The sequence below is a fragment of the Mandrillus leucophaeus genome, unplaced genomic scaffold (genome assembly GCF_000951045.1).
Source record: "Mandrillus leucophaeus isolate KB7577 unplaced genomic scaffold, Mleu.le_1.0 Scaffold96, whole genome shotgun sequence".
NCBI classification, from domain to species: domain Eukaryota; kingdom Metazoa; phylum Chordata; class Mammalia; order Primates; family Cercopithecidae; genus Mandrillus; species Mandrillus leucophaeus.
The window spans coordinates 4,878,571-4,899,357 of record NW_012110474.1 but is presented as its reverse complement, the minus strand read 5'-3'; the positions used below and the strand labels follow the sequence as shown (position 1 = coordinate 4,899,357).

Genomic DNA, 20,787 nt, shown 5'->3' with positions numbered 1-20,787 from the left:
ACACACACACACACACACACTCGACCTCCCAGGAGCAAAGAGTCCCCTCATCCCCTCTGTGCTCTTGGAATCGGAGGCAATTCCCATACTCCACTGAAGCTGAAGCCATGGCAAGAAAGGAATCTCAGCTAGCACTAAACAGGGAGGCTGGGGCTGTGATGTGGAGAGCCCGTCAACGACAAGGGGGGACAGGGGAAAGGACAAGCTCCTGGTGAGCTCCAGGGCAGACACGGCTGTCTAATGGGGCTAATGATGGTGCCAAGGAAGCCAGATTCTTTCGTAGGCATTGCTGTGAGTCAGGCCGAGCAGGAGAACACAAGATACAGGAGAAGAAAAAGATGGGCGCTAGAGGACTCTCCCAGAGAAAGTTACAGAGAGGCCTAATCAGAGGCGGGGCAGGAAAAGTACCAGGCAACTAGCTCAGTGTGGTCAGTGCTGAGGTCAGCGCTGAGGTTAGCATGGGGCCTCCTTGGGGACACAGGATAAGGCATGGCCTCTTGGAAAGAGATAAGTGTGTCCATGTTACCACGGCCCAGCACAGAAATGGGCCACCCAGTTTTCTGAATGTCATCAAAGGAAGGACAATCCTGGTCCCTCCGGGAGGATTGATTTAGATGGGCTGCCTGGAGGAAGACTTAATGCCTCGCTGATTCATTTCCTGGAAGGAGCCAGTAATAAAGCAGCAGAATTTAACTCCACTGGCAGAATATGATATAAAATATGACCTGCATAGGTGACTCAGACTCTGTGGGGTTTTTGTTTGTGTTTGTTCTGTATATTATTGGGCATTATTGTTTTATTATTATTATTATTTTTAGAGAAGGAGATGATCTCTTTCATCTTTTGAAAAACAATAACGATCTAATTTGTAGTACAAAAACATTTTTTGTGGAAGTTTGTATTATTTCAGAAGAATCGTGCTTAGGCTGAAGCCATTGCTGTGTGGCTTGCTGAGAAAATGCTTATTTTTGAGTGAGAACACTGAAGGCTGAACACTCACATTGTGTGGAAGAGGCGTAGGTGGCAACAAAATAGACCCTGAGTGTGAGGAACAAGCAGAGATTGAGTGGCGTCCCATCGGGGTCGCCTGGCAGGAGGTCAGTGGGCGGCAGCCCAGAGTGAGGCCCAGGTGTCGCTCCCTCGCCTGGACGTGGCCCTGCCGCCCACCCTGCCTGAAGTGCTCGCCCTGAAAGGCCCGTCTTGGGCTGAGAGGAGTCCGACGCTGCAAAGCCTCCTGCGGGAGGAAAGGGGACACGTGGCCTTGTTCTTCCACCAGCCTGGTGGGACTCAGGCTCCGGGCTGCAGGGAGCTAATCTGCATGGCCAGGGGCCATCGGGAGCTGTCTGTGGAGGCCCCACACCGGGGTCAGGAGGAAGCCAGGTCTCAGGGGTACCAGGGACTGAGAAGCAGAGGCGCCGAAGTATTCCGCCGCAGCACACCCGGTGCCTTCTGTCTGAGAAACTCACGTCTCCGCCGCCTTCCTGGCGGGCCCGCATATCAAACAAACGGACTGAAGAAGGTCTCCCCAGGACTCTGGGGCACAAGGGCAGCCCTCGGTCCTCTCCTCCCCGCTGCCGATAACCGACCCACAGCCCGGAGGCGGCGTATTCCCAGGCACCGCCGCCCCCGCCGGTCTCAGGCCGATGGCGTTGCGGTCCCCGCGGCCTGAAGCCCCCTGGCGGGGGTCATTTTAAGTGGCGGGAAATGCCGACCGCAAGCCCGCAGCTGAGGACGGGGTGGCAGGGTTGACCTAAGCCTTCCTCCCGCAGTCAGCGGTCAGGCCTGAAAACACAGCGATGATGGAACTCCGGGGCCTGTCTTCTAGAAGGCGATGCTTTGGAAGCAGGAAGAAGACATCATTCAGATAGTATTTGGTTCGGTGTGGAAATGACGCGGGCTGCCGGGAGTAGTGGGAGCCGGGAGGGTGCGCAGGAGCGGGCCGGGGCGGGGACTGGCGCCCACTCACCGTCCCGCGTGGGGAGCCCCAGCCCCCGCAGAGGAAGACACTGCCCACGACGCAGGGCGGCACCAGGCCAACTGGGAGACTTACGAGGACTCCTCAGAGGAGGTGACTGTGTGCTGGGGGGGAGGCTGGCGTCCCTGCCTTTGCTCCCTCCCACAGTGACACCTCTTCAAGTACCCTGGGCCTTCACGCCCCCTCCCTGCCCCATCAGAACTCTCCTGGTCTCCCCAGGGCCTTATCAACAATTTGCCCCTTAAAGCAAAATGAAAGCAATGAGCCCTGTCTCCCAGGAGGAGGTAAGCATTTGCATTTCACCTCTAGACTTTAGAGCCGATGCTTCAGTGAAAGTTTGGGTGAAGAAAGTTTGTGAAGAAAGCGTCACACCCCCTTCCCTGATTACTCATAAGCTCAAGGCTATCACTAGGACTCAAAACTTACTCTGGCTCATCTGAGCCGCACCTTCTTTCGGCTGGTCAACCAGAGGACCCTGCTCTGGCCCTTCTCCAGCCATACCCTTCTTCTTGAGTGTGTGGAGCTCAGGCATGCGCCCAGCCAGAGTCCTCTCCCTTCACTTCTAGCCTGTCTTCTGGGGACCCAGGATCCCCATATTCCCTGTCCTTTTCCAGGGCCTGCACTGTCTTCCTCCCAGGGGCAGACTGTGCCACTGTGTGCACCCCGGAGCCCAAGGAGTGGCCAAGGACAACTGTCTTCAGGGAAGATACGGAAAGAGGGTGGGTGCTTCCTGGCATGCCCCTGGGCCCCCTTGCTGCCATGTGAAGGTGCAGCACTCTTAGGAATCTAGAAATCCTAAATGTCAACTTGGCCTTCCTGGTGGTTGTGGTAGAGGTGGGTCTGATGCTGGGTGTATTCTTTAGCTACACCTCAAATCAGGATTTACATTGCAACAGAGTGAAAATTTCAGGGGACAGAGGAAAAGAGAATGGAAAAAGAGAAAAGATGATTTCTTTCTTCACTGAATTCATAAATTTAAATTGTGGCATTGCATCCGGTTTGTGTTAAGGGAAAGATGGTGGAAAATATTCATGAAAAGAAAACGTTTTTCTTCTCAAAATTTGGGGTGTGTGGAATTTTGTTGTGCCCTAAAGTAAAAAAGTGCTTAAAAAAAAAAAGCATATCAAGTGAACATATCAAAAAGACACAAGAGCACTTTGAAGGGGCTCCTACTCCGCTAATCTTGGACAATTTGAACATCAAAATAATTAGAGGGAGTAAATTATAATTCATTGAATAAAATAGGTATCCATCAGTTCATGCTGATATAAATAAATATAGGAAAAGGAAAACTTCTTTACAGTAGAAAGCAAACTATGTAGACGGAGTTATAAAATGATCACTTGGCAAACATCACAGTAATAAATAGTTCAGGCAAGAATCATCAATGGATACTAAAACTCGTAGGTGAAAGTACTACTTTCATAGGAACTCATTTCATGGGAATAGGATATTTACATAGTCTCAGGTATGTCACAACAAAATATTTAGTAATTACAAAAAGAAAAAGCAGTAACCTCACAGTAGAGATACCTGACATTCTGGGTGATGAAAGTTAGCAGCCCCAATAAGGGGATAAACTGATATCGTCTGCCTCCTGCTATGATGCAATAAGTATTCAACATTACTTCTATGCATTCCCTTCCCTGATTACCCATAAGCTCCCAAAATGCAGGACCTCAATCCCATCCTGAGGAAACATCAAACAAACCCCAACTGAGGGACATTCTATTATACAAAACAACTGACCTGTACTATTCAAACTTGTAAATGTAATAAAAGACGAAGACAGACTAGAGACTAAAGAGACATGACAACTGAAGACAACGTGTGACTGCAATGGGATCATGGACTGGAAAAAATTATGGGTTGTGTGTATTTATATTTATATGTGGACATTATTTGGACAATTGGCAGAATATGAATAAGGTCCATAGATTTTAGTGTTGTGTCAATATAATGATATTGATTTTATTATACTACTGTGTTTATGTAAGAGGATACCCTTGTTCTGAGAACAAGTATTTAAATATTTAAACCTAGGGTCAGGCGCGGTGGCTCATGCCTGTAATCCCAGCACTTTGGGAGGCCAAGACGGGTGGATCACCTAAGGTCAGGAGTTTGAGACCAGCCTGACCAACATGGTGAAACCCCATCTCTACTAAAAATACAAAAATTAGCCGGGTGTGGTGGCGGGCACCTGTAATCCCAGCTACTTGAGAGCTGAAACAGGAGAATCACTTGAACCCGGAAGGTGGAGGTTGCAGTGAGCCGAGATCACACCGTTGCACTCCAGCCTGAGCCACAAGAGGAAAACTGCAACTTTCAAATGGTTCTGAAAGAAAATATGTATAAGGAGTAAAAAGAAAGCAAAAATAATGAAGCAAAATGTTAGGAATCTGTATGAAGAGTTTATTAGAGTTTATCTACCTCCCTTAGCTCTCTCTCAATTACCATCCCTGACACATACCCCTGGCTGTCCCTACCCAGGAAAGCCCTTAATCAGCCCTAGACCATGTCTCTGAGGGAGAACAACACTCTTAGGTTCTCACTCATCTGCCTCTTTCTGATCTGCTGGAGACCACAGGGCTCCAGCCAAGTTTTCTAGAAACCTTACTGATCCTTAAGACAAAAATCCAAGATGAGAAAGCCACACAATGGACTTGGGGGTAATAATGAAACTTCAACACCCAAACCACTAGTAATACCAAAAAAAGTTAACCTCCTTAATGACATCTCACCTTTTATACACAATATTTTGTACATGTTCTTCCATTTTGAGCTTTTTTTGGGTCATAATCTAAAAAATTATGCATTGCATTTAAAGTTAACTCTACTATTTTTTGCCATGCCTAATAATTTCCACTTACCTAAATTTTATTTTATTTTATTGCCTTTTTCCACATGTTCTAACTTTTTTGTTTTATTATATTTTATTCTGGATTTTATTAAGATAAGTTATATGATGCCTCAATTGCTTATCACTAGCATCAATGCTTCCAATTTTATATTTCTAGTCATTTTTATAAGGGGGAAAATTCAACAATACACACTATTGCCACACAGGAAAGATGGAGATGCTGCTAAAATTTGCTTGTTGGCTAGTGGGCAACTCCATCATGTGATAGCTCAAAATATACGTTTATCAGCTGATGTAGACAAGTCCAAACTTGGCATTTAAACAGCGGTTTATGGGCCAGTGAACAAGGCACAAAAGGGCATGGGTTTTATGAAACTAGGACTTATAGAAGCAAAATGTCCCATATAAATTGCTAAGAGGTAAAAGTGAGAAGAGCACTTGAAAAGCTACAAAACTAGATTGTGATGCCACTGACATGTGCCTAGCAGGTCTAGGCTTTCTTCTTTCTACTCCCATTCCAACCTGCATAAGTCTGTAGTTTATTTTACTATGCGTGTTACTGCTATTGTTAATTAATATACAAACACATACACACGCAGTCATCCCCAATTGACCATGAAATTATTTTTACAATAAATCATATTTTATCTTTCTTTTTGACCAGCTTCTAGCATAATGCCAGCTATATGTAAGTGTTCAACAAAAAGTTGTGTAATTCTTGAATTATATGAATCAATTATCCTATAACCTGCATCTGGTACCAGATCACTCTTGCCCCGGCCTACTTCAAGTCACTTTCCCAACATTACCCAATAATTTACATCGCTCCTATTTACCAAAATATACACCTATGGGAATTGAAAGGATCAGTGTTTCACAACTCTCAACATGCCTGCAAGTCCAGACTAAACTAAAGACAGATTTATTGATGTATCTCAAATGGAGATACTCTTGATGTGTTTCCTAACTGGAAACCAGGTACTAGTTTCCTGAAAGTCCTGAAAAGTAAGCCAAAATGCAAGTTCAAGGTATCACGGACTGAGCTTAGTGAGGAAGCAGTGGCATAATTTGGATAGGTCCTTAATTTCAGAGTTCTTATTTAAGATAAAAGGAAATAATGAAACTTTTTTTCTTTACCACAAATGAGAAAAAATTCAAAAATAATTTATAATAAGCAAAAGATTCTCTCATCCAAAGAATTAGAGTAAATCATATCATTTTATAGCTAGAAATATATTCTCCAAACTGTTCCAGTTTACAGATGAGGAAAACTAAGATACTGTTTCAGTAAGAGGGTTTTACCTGGGGCAAGAAGGATAGGGACTAAGTCAGGCATCAAAGTACACACCAAAAAATAGAAGACAAATTACTAGAAGCATGATGTGACTTAGTCCTTGTGACACAAACGCTGTCTTCGGATTGTTTTACAAAGCACTAGCCATTTGTGAGTGGCAAGGCAATGTGAAAGAGCTCTGAGGGATGGCAGAGGCTTTCCGGTATGTATTTTATGAATAGCTACGAAGTGATTTATGGCTATGACAGATAAGGAAATAGCAGGGAGCATTTCAACTGACCTTTTCTCCAGCCACGGGAGGTAGGCAAGGCATTCGCATTTCAGGGTTGTAAAAGCCTGACCAAACACATACTGGGGGAATTTCTTCAGCTCAGCCTCAGTCATCCTTCGAAATCCCAGAACCACGTCAGCCCAGAATGGCACTTCTTCGGTAGGCGTGCTCTGAAATATCTGCCAACTCAAACATAGTAAGTGAAATTTTTTTCCTGAAATTTGTGAAATAACATATTTCTAGTAAACTTCACGTGACGTTCTCTAGAGCTTTTATTTATTTTATTTTGTTTTGTTTTATTATATTTTATTTTTGAGACAGAGTCTCACTCCATCACCCAGGCAGGAGTGCAGTGGCACAATCATGGCTCACTGTAGCCTCAACTTCCGGGGCTCAGGCAATCCTCCCACCTCAGCTTCCCGGGTAGCTGGGACCACAGGTGCGTGCTACCACGCCCAACTAATTTTTTAAATTATTTGTAGAGTCAGAGTCTTACTATGTTGCCCAGGCTGGTCTCAAACTCCTGGGCTCAAGTGATCTGCCTGCCTTGGCCTCCCAAAGTGCTGGGATTACAGGCATCAGCCACTACACTTGGCCTAGAGCATTTAAAAATTTTAGTTTCTATAAATACAAAGAGAAAATGATCTATTTTACTATTCTCTTAGGTTCAGATAACTCAGTAGCTAAATAGCAGTTGTTGGTGACTGGGCAAATAAAACATCTTAAAAGTAACATGCTTTATAAGATGGAATTTAGTACTCCTTTTCTAAAAAGCTCCTGTCTAGATTTGGTTGTTAACAAGAAGGTTGTAATAGTACTACTAATAGCTGCTATGCAAATGTTTAGATTTGTAATATTGGGTTGTTTTCATCAGTAAATGAATAAATGTTATAATGCCAGGCATGGTGGCTCACACCTGTAATCCGAGCACTTTAGGAAGCCGAGGCGAAGTTCGAGACCAGCCTGGGCAACATGGTGAAACCCTGTCTCTACAAAAACTACAAAAATTAGCTAGGTGTGGAGGCACAAGCCTATAGTCTCAGCTATTGGGGAGGCTGAGGTGGGAGGATCAACTGAGCCCAGAGAGGTCGAGGTTACAGTGAACTGAACTGGACCATTGCATTCCAGCCTAGATGAGTGAGACCCTGCCTTAAAAAAAAAAAAAAAAAAAAAAAGGTATAAATCATCATTGCTCAAAAATAGCAAGGAAAATAATTGAGTGCTGTGCATAGTTGCTAATAATTTCCACATCAGAATGTGTATATCTCTAGGTAATTGATTCAGAGCAGTCCCCATGAAGGTACAAATGTCCTTTACTGCAGGGCTCTGTGCTGGCCCACTCTTGCCCTGGGCTAGACTGCCCTCTTCCGTATCTTCACCAAAACCTACAGGCCAGACCCTTAGAAGGCTACATTTCCAGTCCTAAGCACTTAGAAGGTTATATCTCCAGTCCATTCTCTCTCTTGAGCTCCAAAAACAGATCCAGACCCATGTTACCTACTCCCCACTGGATCAGTCCACTTAGAAGTCTCATGCATTTACACACACACGCACACACACACACGCACACACATCCACCCTTTTCCCAATCCTACCTAACTCAGAAAATGGTACCCATCCATGCAGGTGCTAATGCCAGAAACCCAAGAATCATCCTTGATTCTCTCTCCCTACTCACCTCTCACACACCATCAACTGACAAGTCCTATCAAATCTCCTCTTAGGCTTTCTCAAGTCCATCCACTCTCTGTTTCTATTATCCACACCCAATCTATCTCATCATCATCTCTTCCCACAAATCTATTCTCCACACTATAGAAAACATATTTTTGAAATGCAATTATGACCAGTCACTTTTCACTGTGTAAACTCCCTCAATGGCTTCCCATTTCTCTGGACTTCCTTCAGTCCCTCCCACACACCACAGTCGCCCTAGACTCAGGGCTAGGTGTATGCTGTTTCCTCCATCTGGAATGCTGTCTCCTTCGTCTCCCACCCTGCCTCGCCCCCACTTCACCTCTGCAACATCGCCAGACTAACTTACACTCTTCCTGACCGTCTTGGATGAAACACTTTGATCTGGATGGCTTCTCATCACTTCCCAGAGCAAGTTTCTTCTCCAGACATATGCTTCCATAGCACCCTAACTTCTTCCTTTTGGTAACGCATGCCCCCAGTGAGTTTGGTAACTCATTTGATTTACTGCATTCTCTACAGACCATAAGCTACATAAAGGCAGGACTGTGTCTGGCTTCCTTAAAAATTAACTCAACACATATTTGTCAAGCATGTACTATATACCAAGCAGTATTACTAAATTGCTCACTGCTATATCCCTAATACCTAAGAAGGAACCTGATACTGAAGAATGCTGAATATGTTGTTTTGAAGGAATAAATAGATGAATAAGCCTATATACTTATGCCAAAGATGCACAGGGCATTTGAATTTTGGACATGGCTGTTTCCAAAAATTACTTAGAGCCAAAATTTGTGAATTAGACTGGCTTATGTTGGTTTTGGACAAAGACAGTATAACCATAAATCAAAGAGAATGTTTTTTCTACTTGGCTCACCAACTGGCTCTAGATTTACTTATACAGAAGAATCAATCCATAGATTGATAGAAAAGCAAAGCTACTACTTTGGGGAGGGGCTTTTGGGAAATTACTGACGTCAGCATCGTCTTGGTGTTTGTGACGGTCAGGAAAAACAAGAAGAGAAAAGAGTAGACATTCACCCAATGCAAGTGTATACACTAGACTAGCAGAAAACGTCAGTGGGCAGCCTGATATTAAAAGAGGAGGTAAGACACATTTTTTCAGAAGGCCACAGAAAGACTGTTATCACACAGATTAACACATGTATGTTACATGTGTAATATGCACCAATGACATGTATGTTATGTCATATGATGAAACTGAGATGTAAATTGAAAGTGATAGAATATTAAGTGATCTCAGTTTAGGAAGATATTAAAAGATGTCATGTTTTAAGTGCTAGTCTTACTAATAAAAATGTTAAATAGCAGTTATTCTCAAATTTTCATTTAATTATGCATGCCTACTGAAATTATACATTAAAAATGAAACAGAAGTGTGCTAACAGTTTCAGAAATATTTTTTTCCAAATGGCACTTCAAAAGGCAAGTTTAGTGACCTACAAAATTTCCTTCTTGGAAGATCTCATTCTCCAAGGACACCGAATAAATAAGAAGTCCCTATCCCTTAGGTCTCTGCAGCCATCCCAGCATCATACCTGTTTGCTTTCCATCGGCTGCACCATCGCCACATCACCCAAACCCAGTATTTACCTCCTACATGTTTTTTTAAACCAAATTTGCAAATCACTGCATGGTCTCTGAGGAAACCCAAAATCAATCCTATCTGTGATGAGAAGCTGTGATTGTTGTTTATTGTTAAAAAGTCTAATACCATAACTTGCCTTTCTTCCGTTCTTTGGGGTAAAGTCTATAATGCTCTTTCTGAATCCTCCTGCATCAAAGTCAGCACTCTGCTCACAGCAGGTACTCAGTAAATATTTTATGTTGAACTCGAATGCCTGTTAAGATTATGCTACGTTCTAAAATAACTTCAAATTTCTTCACTTACCCTGATACCAAATGAACACCAGCATCTCCAGCTTCTGCAGAATTGGCAATTGCAAAGAGGTGGTTAAAGGTCTCTCGGAACCACTGCTTCTGCGTGTGAATGGGTGTGTCTGTAATCATGGAGAAAAGCAAAGTGGAACAGAGAGGAAAATGATGATAATGACAGTGCTTCAAATAAGCTCCTTCCCAGAAACTTGGGAAAAAACTAAGGAGGCGAAAATAAAATAAGGAAGCAGGGAGGAATATTGATATAAAGTGCCACATTGTGGCAGAGGATGTGTCAGCAACAAGAGATTTGCATGTTGACACACGCTGTCCAAATCTGCTCGTATGATTAATCAATGGAGGGAAAACAGGCCAATAAGGTCAAAACCTGGTATGCGAGCCAGCTGGAAGGTGGTTTTTGGTACTAGGTGTATTACAGAGGTCCTTGGCAGGTCTGTAACCAACCTGAGCAGAGCTTAGTTCCTGGCTGCGGGATCCAGCTGGCCACACAGTTGAGACAATAGGATGAAGGACGGAGGGCCTCTTTCTTGGGGGCTGAAAACAGAGTGGATGACATGGGCAGGTCTGTGGGGACCAGGCCAGCCAGGACAGAGGACAGACTGCACCTCGATGGGGAGTCCCAGGGGCTTGCCTCCTGGTACAAGAAAATAAGGCTTGCATGCTGGAGGCGAGCCCCCTGCAGGCCAGACTTCCCAACAGGGGCTGCCATTACCCTCCACACCATGGAATCAGGTGCCAGCCAGAGTAGCACTCCTGAGGCCAGCAGGGGCATGCAGGGACTGTACCATCCCCCAGGCACCTCTGCCAGAGCACACGGGGTCGGACCCAGACACAACTTTTGGAAGAGTGCCAGGCCTGTTGGGGAGGAAACAAGAGGCCTTGAGGTTTAAGCCTCAAAATAATAGTGTCCAGTGTAGGCACAGAGATAGCAGGAACGACCTAAAATCACAGACAAATCCAGCTGTGGCTGAAGTATGTGGCCGTCTGATTCTTGTGGAAGGATCATGAGAGAGTGGCTAGGGTTAGGTTAGGGACCAGGGAACAATAAGCCTCAGGGGCTGCTATGAGGGAAGCCACAGAGGAGACGAGAGAACTGAGGCAGAGAGGATGCTAAGTTGGTTTCACTTGGAGAGGTGTCCCTGAAATTCAAGGAACAGATAGAAAGACCTTTGGAGACATCCTGCTTCCCAGGCAAAGCCCCCAGGTCACTGAAGGCCTGTCAGTAGCGGGATTTTCAGACAATTCGCTTGTTATAGAGCCAATAAATATTTCTTTAGTAGCAAACCTGTACTGCCCATGTGAAATTAACACTATATTCCAAAATTTCACATTGGGGATGCTGCTTTAGAAATAAGGGATAAATAAAAAATAAGCTGCAGAGGGAACTAAATTAGACCACAAATAGATTTTACCCAACAATCTATGCCAGTGTATGAGGTTGTACCAAAATGCAACTCCCTGTTCTCATCCCAAACCTTACAAACAAAATAGCGACTGAGATTCACATGCTGCAGAAGTCATCCCAAAGAACAGACAATTCCCATCCAACAGTGGGTCTAGGAAGCCTGGTGACCTAATTCATGTTCAAGTGCTGCTAAAACAGAACTATAGCTGGAATGGTGGGAACAATAGCAAATGCCGATATAGTGCTTACTATGTGCCAGGTACTGTTCTAAATGCTTTTCATATGTCAACTCATTTAATCCCCACAACAACCCTACAGATCAGGCATGGTCCCCATATGGTATTGACATTTATGAGCACAGGAGATAGTTATGACTGGGCTCGTCTGAATAGTGTGTAGGAAAGAAACCCAAAGAGAAGACCAAAGTCTTTATCTAGTAGCACCACAGAGAGAAAAACCCTGGTCCAGGAGACCCAGCCACCTGGCCAAAGAGAGAACTCGGGCCTCGATGGCCCTGTGAACCCTCAGATGAGCGACCCTCTTTGAGGGATGATTCCATGACTAACTGGCAGCCTTCTGAACACTCACTTAGGCCTGATGCAGGCAAAGGAGAGCCTGGAAAATGGTCCCAAGAACTCTCATCAAAAGAAAAGCACTTAGTGTAAGCTGGTGTATTCGTCTGTTCTCACGCTGCTAATAAAGACATACCCGAGACAGGGTAATTTATAAAAGAAAGAGATTTAATTGACTCACAGTTCAGCATGGCTGGGGAGACCTCAGGAAACTTACAATCATGGTGGAAAGGGAAGCAAACAAGTCCTTCTTCACATGGCAGCAGGAAGAGAAGCATGAGAGCCGAGCTGCACAAAAGGGGAAAAGCCCCTTATAAAACCATCAGATCTCCTGAGAAATCACTCACTATCATGAGAACAGCAGCATGGGGGTAACTGCCTCCATGATTCAGTTACCTCCTACCAGGTCCCTCCCACTACATATAGGGATTATGGGAACTACAATTCAAGATGAGATTTGGGTGGGGACATAGCCAAGCTACATCAGCTGGCATCTGGTGGACACACCAGGTGCCCATGTTTGTTTCCTGGGAGGCAGTTCCCAGGAGCTGACCAGCCAAGTTCCTGCACCTGCAATGCCAAGGTCCCTGCCATTACCACCCTAATAAAAGCTGTGTCTATTCTTTCTTAGGGGTCTTTGGACTGGAAAATACCAAGCACCAGCAAAGGCAGGGATGCCATGCTGAAAACAGGAGGGTTAAGGAAATACATGCAAACTGGATGCTAGGACCCCAGCCTCTTCCCCTGTCACCTTCTAGAATGCCAGCTGGCATCTGGGCCTTCACCTTCCCCAGGCAGGACATGGAAGCCTCTTCCCTGGGAAACATGACCTGCCCAAGAAGAAAAACTTAAACTGTGTGTCTCACAGATGTCCCCAAATAAATGGCCCTGCCATCTTACTCCAGTGAGCTCATTGGCAACAAGCCGTACGCAAACACTGAGAAATTCCCATCTGCTCTTCAGAGTCCCACTCATCAACATCAGCAGGCTGGTAAAGAATACCACATGGCCAAGAAAAACCTCTATCATGAAAAATGAGAAAATAAAAAAACAAAAACAAAAAACACCCCACAGTTTGGAGATGACAGATACACAGATACTATTCAGGGAGAAAGTTTTTAAAAACTGTTATTAGTATCTTCATAAAGATAAGAGAGGACATTGCAACCCTCTAACACAAATAAGATGTTATAACAAAGGAAAATTCAGAGAACAAAAAAGAGCTTTGGAACATTAGAAATGTTATAGTAGAAATAAAAAATTCAATAGCAAGGTAAAAGATAAAATTGAGTAAGTCTCCCAGAAAGTAAAACAGAGAGAGATAAATAGGAGGGGGAGAAAGCTAAAAGAATTGGAGGACCAGTCTGGGAGGTCCAGCATATTAACATTTCCAGAAAGAGGGAAACGGACTTTGGAAGGGAGGAAGTTAACAACTGAGTAACTCAAAGATTGCTTCTTAAATTGAAGAACAATAGTTTCCAGATTAAAAGGACAGGGCAATTTTTATATTCCAGATTGCTGGGGTTTGCAATCAATGTTGTAACCTATTCGATGGTTTAAACTATGGGCATATATAACTTTGATAAAAAAAATAAAATTAAAGAGGAAAAAGAGAGTGGAAATGAGGAAATGGGGACAGTGAGTATGTATCTCATTACTGCAACGTGATTTTGGTTTCTATTTAATGCTATTTTCTTCCTCCTCCATTTCAAGTGGAAAATATGGAAAGGAAAGGATGCATGGACATGTTCAAAAATCAATGCATTGGTGGGGCATGGTGGCTCATGACTGTAATCCCAGCAATCTGGGAGGTCAGGAGTCTGAGACCAGCCTGGTCAACATGGCAAAACCTTGTCTCTACTAAAAATACAAAAATTAGCTGGGCGTGGTGCCACATGCCTGTAGTCCCAGCTACTCAGGAGGCTGAGGCATGAGAATCTCTTGAACCCCAGAGGTGGGGTTGCAGGGAGTCAGGATCGTGCCACTGCACTCCAGCCTGGGTGACAGAGCAAGACTCTGTCTAAAAAAACTAATAATAATAAAAAACAAATCCATGCATCTCAGGCCTTAATACATATTGACTAATTATGATTGACTGATTACGAACGTACTGATAATTGTTCTTATACAGGCTTAGAAGTTGGGATAATTTTAGCTCCATTACAAGTAATTTCTGACTTGACAGTCATTACTGTTATCAGTGGAAAGAGAGAGCCGCCAATCATGTAGTCGTCAGTGCTGTTCATCGCACGCTTCTGCTATCCATCTTCTGGGAACTACAGAATCACACTTGCTGGCCTCCTGCTGAGTGTGGAGACATGTGGCCTACTCTGCCAATGAGCCATCATCAGAAACGTTGAAAGTTGCTTCCTGTAAAGTGTTTAATCACAGAGGTGAGAACCTCAGAGGTCCCCGCCCCTCCGTCCCTGGGCACAAGCTCTGATGACAATCAGGATGACATCTGCTCCATCGGCTTAGGTCCCTGATGACAAGCTGGCCCCTTGCTGATGCTCAATCCACATGTAGTGTGAGCAAGAACAAACTTTTGTCTTTTAAGCTGTTAAGATTTGGAGGTTGTTTCTGTCCTGCGGCATAACTGAGGCTGTCCTAAGAGATGAACCAACAGGATGTTAAAACTGCACATTACGGCCAAGCATGGCAGCTGGAATCCTAGCACTTTGGGAGGCCAAGGGGGATGGATCACTTGAGGCCAGGAGTTGGAGACCAGCCTGGGCAACATGGCAAGAACTTGTCTCTACAAAAATACAAAAACTAGCCAGGTATGATGGTGTGCACCTGTAGTCCCAGGTATACGAGAAGCTGAGGTGGGAGGATCATTTGAGCCTAGGAGGTCGAGGCTGCAGTGAGCCAAGATTGCACCACTCCACTTTAGCCTGGGTGACAGAGAGAGACCCTGTCTAAAAAGAAAAAAAAAAAGGAAGAAGAAAGAAAAAAGAAAAAAAACCCTGCATATTACACTTACATCTATAGCCAGCTGTCTTTGTCAACAGAATTCCATTAACATCATTCTATCTGACATCTACTGTATCTGATAGAGGAGCTGAAATCTCTCACCTGGATAAGTGTGAGGAATAAGCATTCCGGCTGCCACATCGCTGGTGGTATCTGGAGTAAACTTGTCTGAAATGATGGTAACGGAGCACTGGGGCACCAGTTTGGAGATACACACAGCTGTGGAGAGCCCCACCACACCTGCCCCGACAACTGCAATCCGTGCTGTGTCCATGGGCCTGTGACGAGGGAAATGGGGACTAGACACCTTGTTTTGAGGATTTTCCCAACCAGACAAAGTTTGGCCTTGACAGTTTTTTCCTTAGGTCTTCAGCCACTTGGAATAAGACTTAGCCTATCGGTGTTTCTTATGGGATAAAGATAGTATCCCTATAAGCTTGCTTTCCATTAAATATTGGGGTATGGGCAACAAGGTGTCCATGGGCTTTTAGAGAGTAGCACAAAACTGGCTTGGACTTGCCTTTAGAACACCCAGCCAGTAAGTAGGTCTGCATTTGGAGGGAGTTTTCTAAACATTCTTCCCCCTTTCCTTTTTTTTTTTTTTTTCTGAAATGGTGTCTTGCTCTGTCACCCAGCCTGGAGTACAGTGACGAGACCTCGGCTCACTGCAACCTCCGCCTCCCAGGTTCAAGCAATTATCCTGCCTCAGCCTCCTGAGTAGCTGGGATTACAGGTGCCCACTACCACACCAGATTAATTTTTGTATTTTTAGTAGAGACAGGGTTTCAGCATGTTGGCCAGGCTGGTCTCGAACTCCTGACCTTGTGATCTGCCTGCCCCAGCTTACCAAAGTGCTGGGATCACAGGCATGAGCCGCCGTGCCTGGCCTCATCCCCCTTTCCTTAACCATTTTCCCTATAGGCACAACCTAGGGAAGGCTGATGGAAAACCACAGAGCTGTAGTCTCTGCTCCCAGAACTACCTGAGGAGCAGTGGTGAGCGGCATGATCCATGAGCAACTCAAAATTCAACTCTGTCTACAAACTTGTTTCTAATAATAAGGACATTACAGAAAGTTCCAGCAGCTGAACTCAGTCTCCTCTGCCATCTGCCACTGTCACCAGTTCCCTCTCTGTCCTGGACTGGCTCTGTAACCTGAGGAGCAGCCCGTGGTCTCCTAGCCTCCACTCCCTCATCTGTAACACAGAACAAATGGATTACTTGCTCCTTTGGGTGGTAAATAGGAGAGACCTAGTGAGGTGGTCTCATAAAGGGGGCTCCTTGGGAGAGTCCGAATGGAAATACAGGGGACAGACATCCCGGAGCCCCGGCCGGGTGTTCTGGGGCTGGCACCCGGTGTCCCACCCCTCACCCATGGAACCTTGCTCCACTGTCAGCATCCCCACACTTTGCTTCCCTGTTCTTGGCTTTCCCCATCTGCCTTTGCTTCCCTGTTCTTGGCTTTCCCCATCTGTTCTTGCTCTGACTCTCTCTGTATGGCTCAGGTTTAAACTCCAGAGAGAGAGAAAATGCAATTGTCCCAGTTGGTCATTGCCACCCCTGTTGGAGAAAATTCTAGCAACAGGCCAGCTTGCTGGGCTCAACCAGCCTCTGAATCTGACTTTGGCATAGTTGCCCTTCTCTGTCCAAAGCACAGTAATCGGGGCACTGGAGGCCACATGGTACAAACCATGGCCACCCACACACAGAGGTTCACCTTTCCTCTGGAAGGGAGGGCAGCTTCCTCAGCACGGGCTGTTGGCAGGAGAAACGTGGGCTTGGTTGTTAGTGGCCTCTGCTTTCTCTTCCAGTTCTGAAGATTCTCACACTATGAGACTTTAAAACCCTCCAATGAAATTTAGTGTGTTATTCCTATTCCTCGAGCAGTCTATGCATTTCTGTGTTAATTTGATTCATTAATTTGATTGCTGTACAGTGGGCTGGTTAGCTGAGAGAGAGCGGGCCTGCCAGGGCTGAGGGAAGAGAAGGGAAGGGGCCCAGGCTGGAGCAGCCTGGTGGGGTCCGGCTTGAGGAGCGCAGCCCTGCAGCCACCGATGTCCTTACTGGCTTCGCTGTTTCACAGCGGCCTCCCGTGTCCAGAAACTCTCTCAAAACAGCTCTAATCAGCTAAGTTGAAAGAGCAAGCAATCTGTGGCTAAGAATAACCAGCTGCCAGGGAGGAGGAGTGAGCCAGCAACGTGGTGTGTCCTAGCACAGTGGCCTGTCCATCACTGTCCCCTGACCCTATTCACACCCCCAAACTCCCAGAGCACGGGCAGAACGACCCCTCAGCTGAAAGCAAGAATTCAATTACCTGTCTCTGAAAAAGCAGTCTTGGAAGCCACCAAAGTCTCTGGCACCAAAACTTGTTTTGCAGTGCCTGGCTGGTCCCGTGCCCTGAGACAGAGGGAAAGCGAAACTGCTTCCCATTGGTGACTTGATTCAGGACATTCCCCCTGGTCTTCCTTTCCATTGGCCTGCACAGCTGTCTCTGTCATCCATTGCCCTGGAGAAAGGAGCAAGTGACCTCAACCTGTCATCTCCATGGTGCTGTCTCTGCCAAGCCCTTCCCTTTCTGGCCCGCGAGCCCTCCATCTGGCTGCCAGCCTGGGCTTTCTCCAGCTGATTTGTAGGTATGGTGAATAATAGGTGAGCCTGTCCAACTTCCAACCTCGTTTGGCTGCCCACAGTTAGCCGGGTGCCTGGCTCTGCTGGGTCAGCTGGTGAGGAAGCAATAAGGAGGGGGTGAGGGCTGAGTAATGTTGTTGATTGATTGGAGCTGGAAGCACTATTCAGGAGATAATCTAGGATAGAACCACATGATTCTTTAGCCCAGGAGTCCCCAGCCTTTTAGGCACCAGGGGTTAGTTTCGTGGAAGACAATTTTTCCACAAACTGGGGATGGGGATATGGTTTCAGGATGATCCAAGTGCATTATATTTATTGTGCACTTTATTTTTATTATTATTACATTGTAATAAATAACAAAATAATTATAAAACCCAACATAATGTAGAATTAGTGGGAGCCCTGAGCTTGTTTTCCTGCAACTAGACGGTTTTCTCCAGAAGTAATGGGAGACAGTGACAGATCATCAGGCATTAGATTCTCATAAGGAGCATGCAAACTAGATCCCTTGTGTGTGCAGTTTACAGTAGGATTTGTGCTCCTATTGAATCTAGTGCCTCAGCTGATCTGACAAGAGGCAGAGTTCAGGCAGTAATGCAAATGATAAGGAGTGGCTGTAAATGAAGATGAAGCTTAACTTGCTGCCCCATGGCTCACCTCCTGCTGTGAGGCCAGTTCCTAACAGAATACGAACCAGTAGTGGTCTGTGGCCTGGGGATTTGGGATCGCTGCTTTAGCCCACATATTCAAAGAAGGGATTCAATATTTGATGAGTGTCTACTGAGCTCTAGGCATGAGCTTTAGCTCTAGGCATCAGTTAACAAGTTTGTTTACAGGGAGGCAGTGTCATGTGTCAAAATAGTGACAATAAGATTTTCAATAACATATATTTAGCATTAACCACGTGCTAGACACACGTATGACATCAAGTATCACAACCACCCTATGAAGTAGGTACTATTATCACTATCCCCATTCTATAGATGAGTACATTGAGACTCTAAGACAGTAAGAAAGGGGCCCAGGGTCTCTTAAATGGTAAAATCAGTCTGGGTATCTGACGTCAAGGTTCAAGCTCTTTTTTTTTTTTTTTTTTGAGACGGAGTCTCGCTCCATCTCCCAGGCTGAAGTGCAGTGGCGCAATCTCCGCTCACTGCAAACTCTGCCTCCTGGATTCATACCATTCTCCTGTCTCAGCCTCCTGAGTAGCTGGGACTACAGGTGCCCGCCACCACGCCCGGCTAATTTTTTGTATTCTTAGTAGAGATGGAATTTCACCACGTTAGCCAGGATGGTCTCGATCTCCTGACCTGGTGATCTGCCCACCTCGGCCTCCCAAAGTGCTGGGATTACAGGAGTGAGCCACCGCGCCTGGCCAAAGCTCAAGCTTTTAACCAAAGCACAAACTTTGGTGTGAGGAGACCTGCATTTTTACCTTGAGCAAATCACCTGACTTCTGGGTTTGATTGCCCACCTGAAAAACAAGAATGAACTAAGAATCCCTTGCAAGCTGTTGTAGGTCTCTGATAAGTTGAGATAGGTCCAATTCTTTGTAAAGTGGTCTGAGGGCCGGAGCGGGGGTGGTGCGGGAAAGCAGCTTTTTCTCCGGCTATGCTCAATACTGTCACAGTCACTGAATAGAGAACACTTCCTGTGACTGGGTGTGTGGGGGTTGGCTCCCTACACACTAAGCATCCCATTCTGCAGATTGCCTAGCAGACACTGCAGCTGCATGTCCTCTAATTCAATTCAATTCTAACACCAGCTACCTGGAGAGAGTGTCAGATCCCACAGGTTGAGGGCTCAGTCCCACAAGACTTACCCTACTTCGGATGCCAATCACAAGCCCCAGGTTGCGGGTTTCTGACTGATGGGCTAAAAATCAGGGTCCCTACAGGCCCCTTTTCAGGTTCAATTAACAATGGTTCAATTTGGTAGAGTGGCTCCAGAACTCAAGAGAACACTTTGCTTACCTTTACCCATTTATTAATATGGATATTACAAAGGATACAGATGAAGAGCCATGTGGAAGAGACGGCTAGGGCTAGGCATGTGGGAAGGGACAAGAAGCTCCCATGTCCTCTCTGGGGGCACCACCTCCAGGAAGCTCCACGTATGGAGCCATCTGGAAGCTCCCCAAACACTGTCGTGTTTTTCTTTTTTTAATGAAAGCTTTAATATGTAGGCACGATGGTTAAAACATTGGCCACTAGTGGCCAACTTAACCTTCAATTCCTTCTCCCCAGAGGTTGGGGATAAGGCTGAAAGTCCCCACTCTCTAATCATGTCTTGTTGTTTCCAGATGACCAGCTCCCATCCTGAAGCTTACTAGGGGGCCCCAGCCACCAGATATCTCATTAGCATACAAAAGACGATCTTATCACTCTGGAAATTCCAAGGGTTTTAGGAGTCATATGTAAGGAAACAGGAATGAAGACCAAATACATAGTTCCCAGTATCACAGGTGGTATACATATTTTATTGAGCACCTACTATAAAAAATCAATCAACAAACATTTACAGAGCAGTCACTTTGTCCAAGACATACTGCAAGGGTTATAAAAGATTTAAGAACTTCTGAGATGTTTTCTCCCTCAAGAAAGGAAACAAGGCAGAATAAGATTGTCCTCTAACCAACAGCACCTACTGCAGGTGCTGTGAAGGATCAGGAGAGAGAGGAGTATGGTGGACTCCAGTGGCCGGTCCAGGAGCATAAATGGGAAGTGAGGAAGGCCCCAAACAATCAGTGGGATTTGGATGGACAAAGAAGAGGAGGGAGAAAAATCTCTGGAGAGACAAAGCCCCAGAGGCAGGAAGTTCAAAGTGAGCTGAGGAAAGAGTGGGGGGTTCATGTGGAGGCTTGTGCAAGACCAGGGTGTGAAAGTGCTGGAAATCTGGCTAGGATGCAAGACTGTGTGCAAAAAGCAATGGGAGCCACGGAAGAGATCTGAGAAGGCTCTTTCTTCCCCTGGCACATGTTAGGATTCTATGTTTTCCTGAAAAGCAACAAGAGGAGAACATACTCAGAAGTGAAACCCAGAAAGAAAGCTTCTCTGTAGTAGTGCAGAGTCTATACAGATAGGACTAATAAGCCCTTTTTTTTTTTAAACACAGAGCTGTAGCACTATGACTTGAGTGAAGGGTCCTTCAGAAAATGGATGGGAAAATTGATTTAGGTATCATTGAGGATGACT

The 20,787-nt window shown here is 45.4% G+C and overlaps 1 protein-coding gene across 1 annotated transcript in view; it reads right to left on the bottom strand.

The window, feature by feature from the left end:
• Window positions 1–17,362, bottom strand: part of DDO (D-aspartate oxidase) — a 24,101-nt gene extending 6,739 nt beyond the window's left edge. The window contains exons 1-4 of the mRNA XM_011970642.1: window positions 17,280–17,362; window positions 15,068–15,243; window positions 10,011–10,119; window positions 6,410–6,586 (exon numbers count right to left, since the gene is read on the bottom strand). Of these exons, the coding sequence (XP_011826032.1) occupies window positions 6,410–6,586; window positions 10,011–10,119; window positions 15,068–15,239 (458 nt within the window). The 5' untranslated portion in view covers window positions 15,240–15,243; window positions 17,280–17,362. The remainder of the gene's footprint in view (window positions 1–6,409; window positions 6,587–10,010; window positions 10,120–15,067; window positions 15,244–17,279) is intronic.
• Between the last annotated feature and the right edge of the window lie 3,425 nt (window positions 17,363–20,787).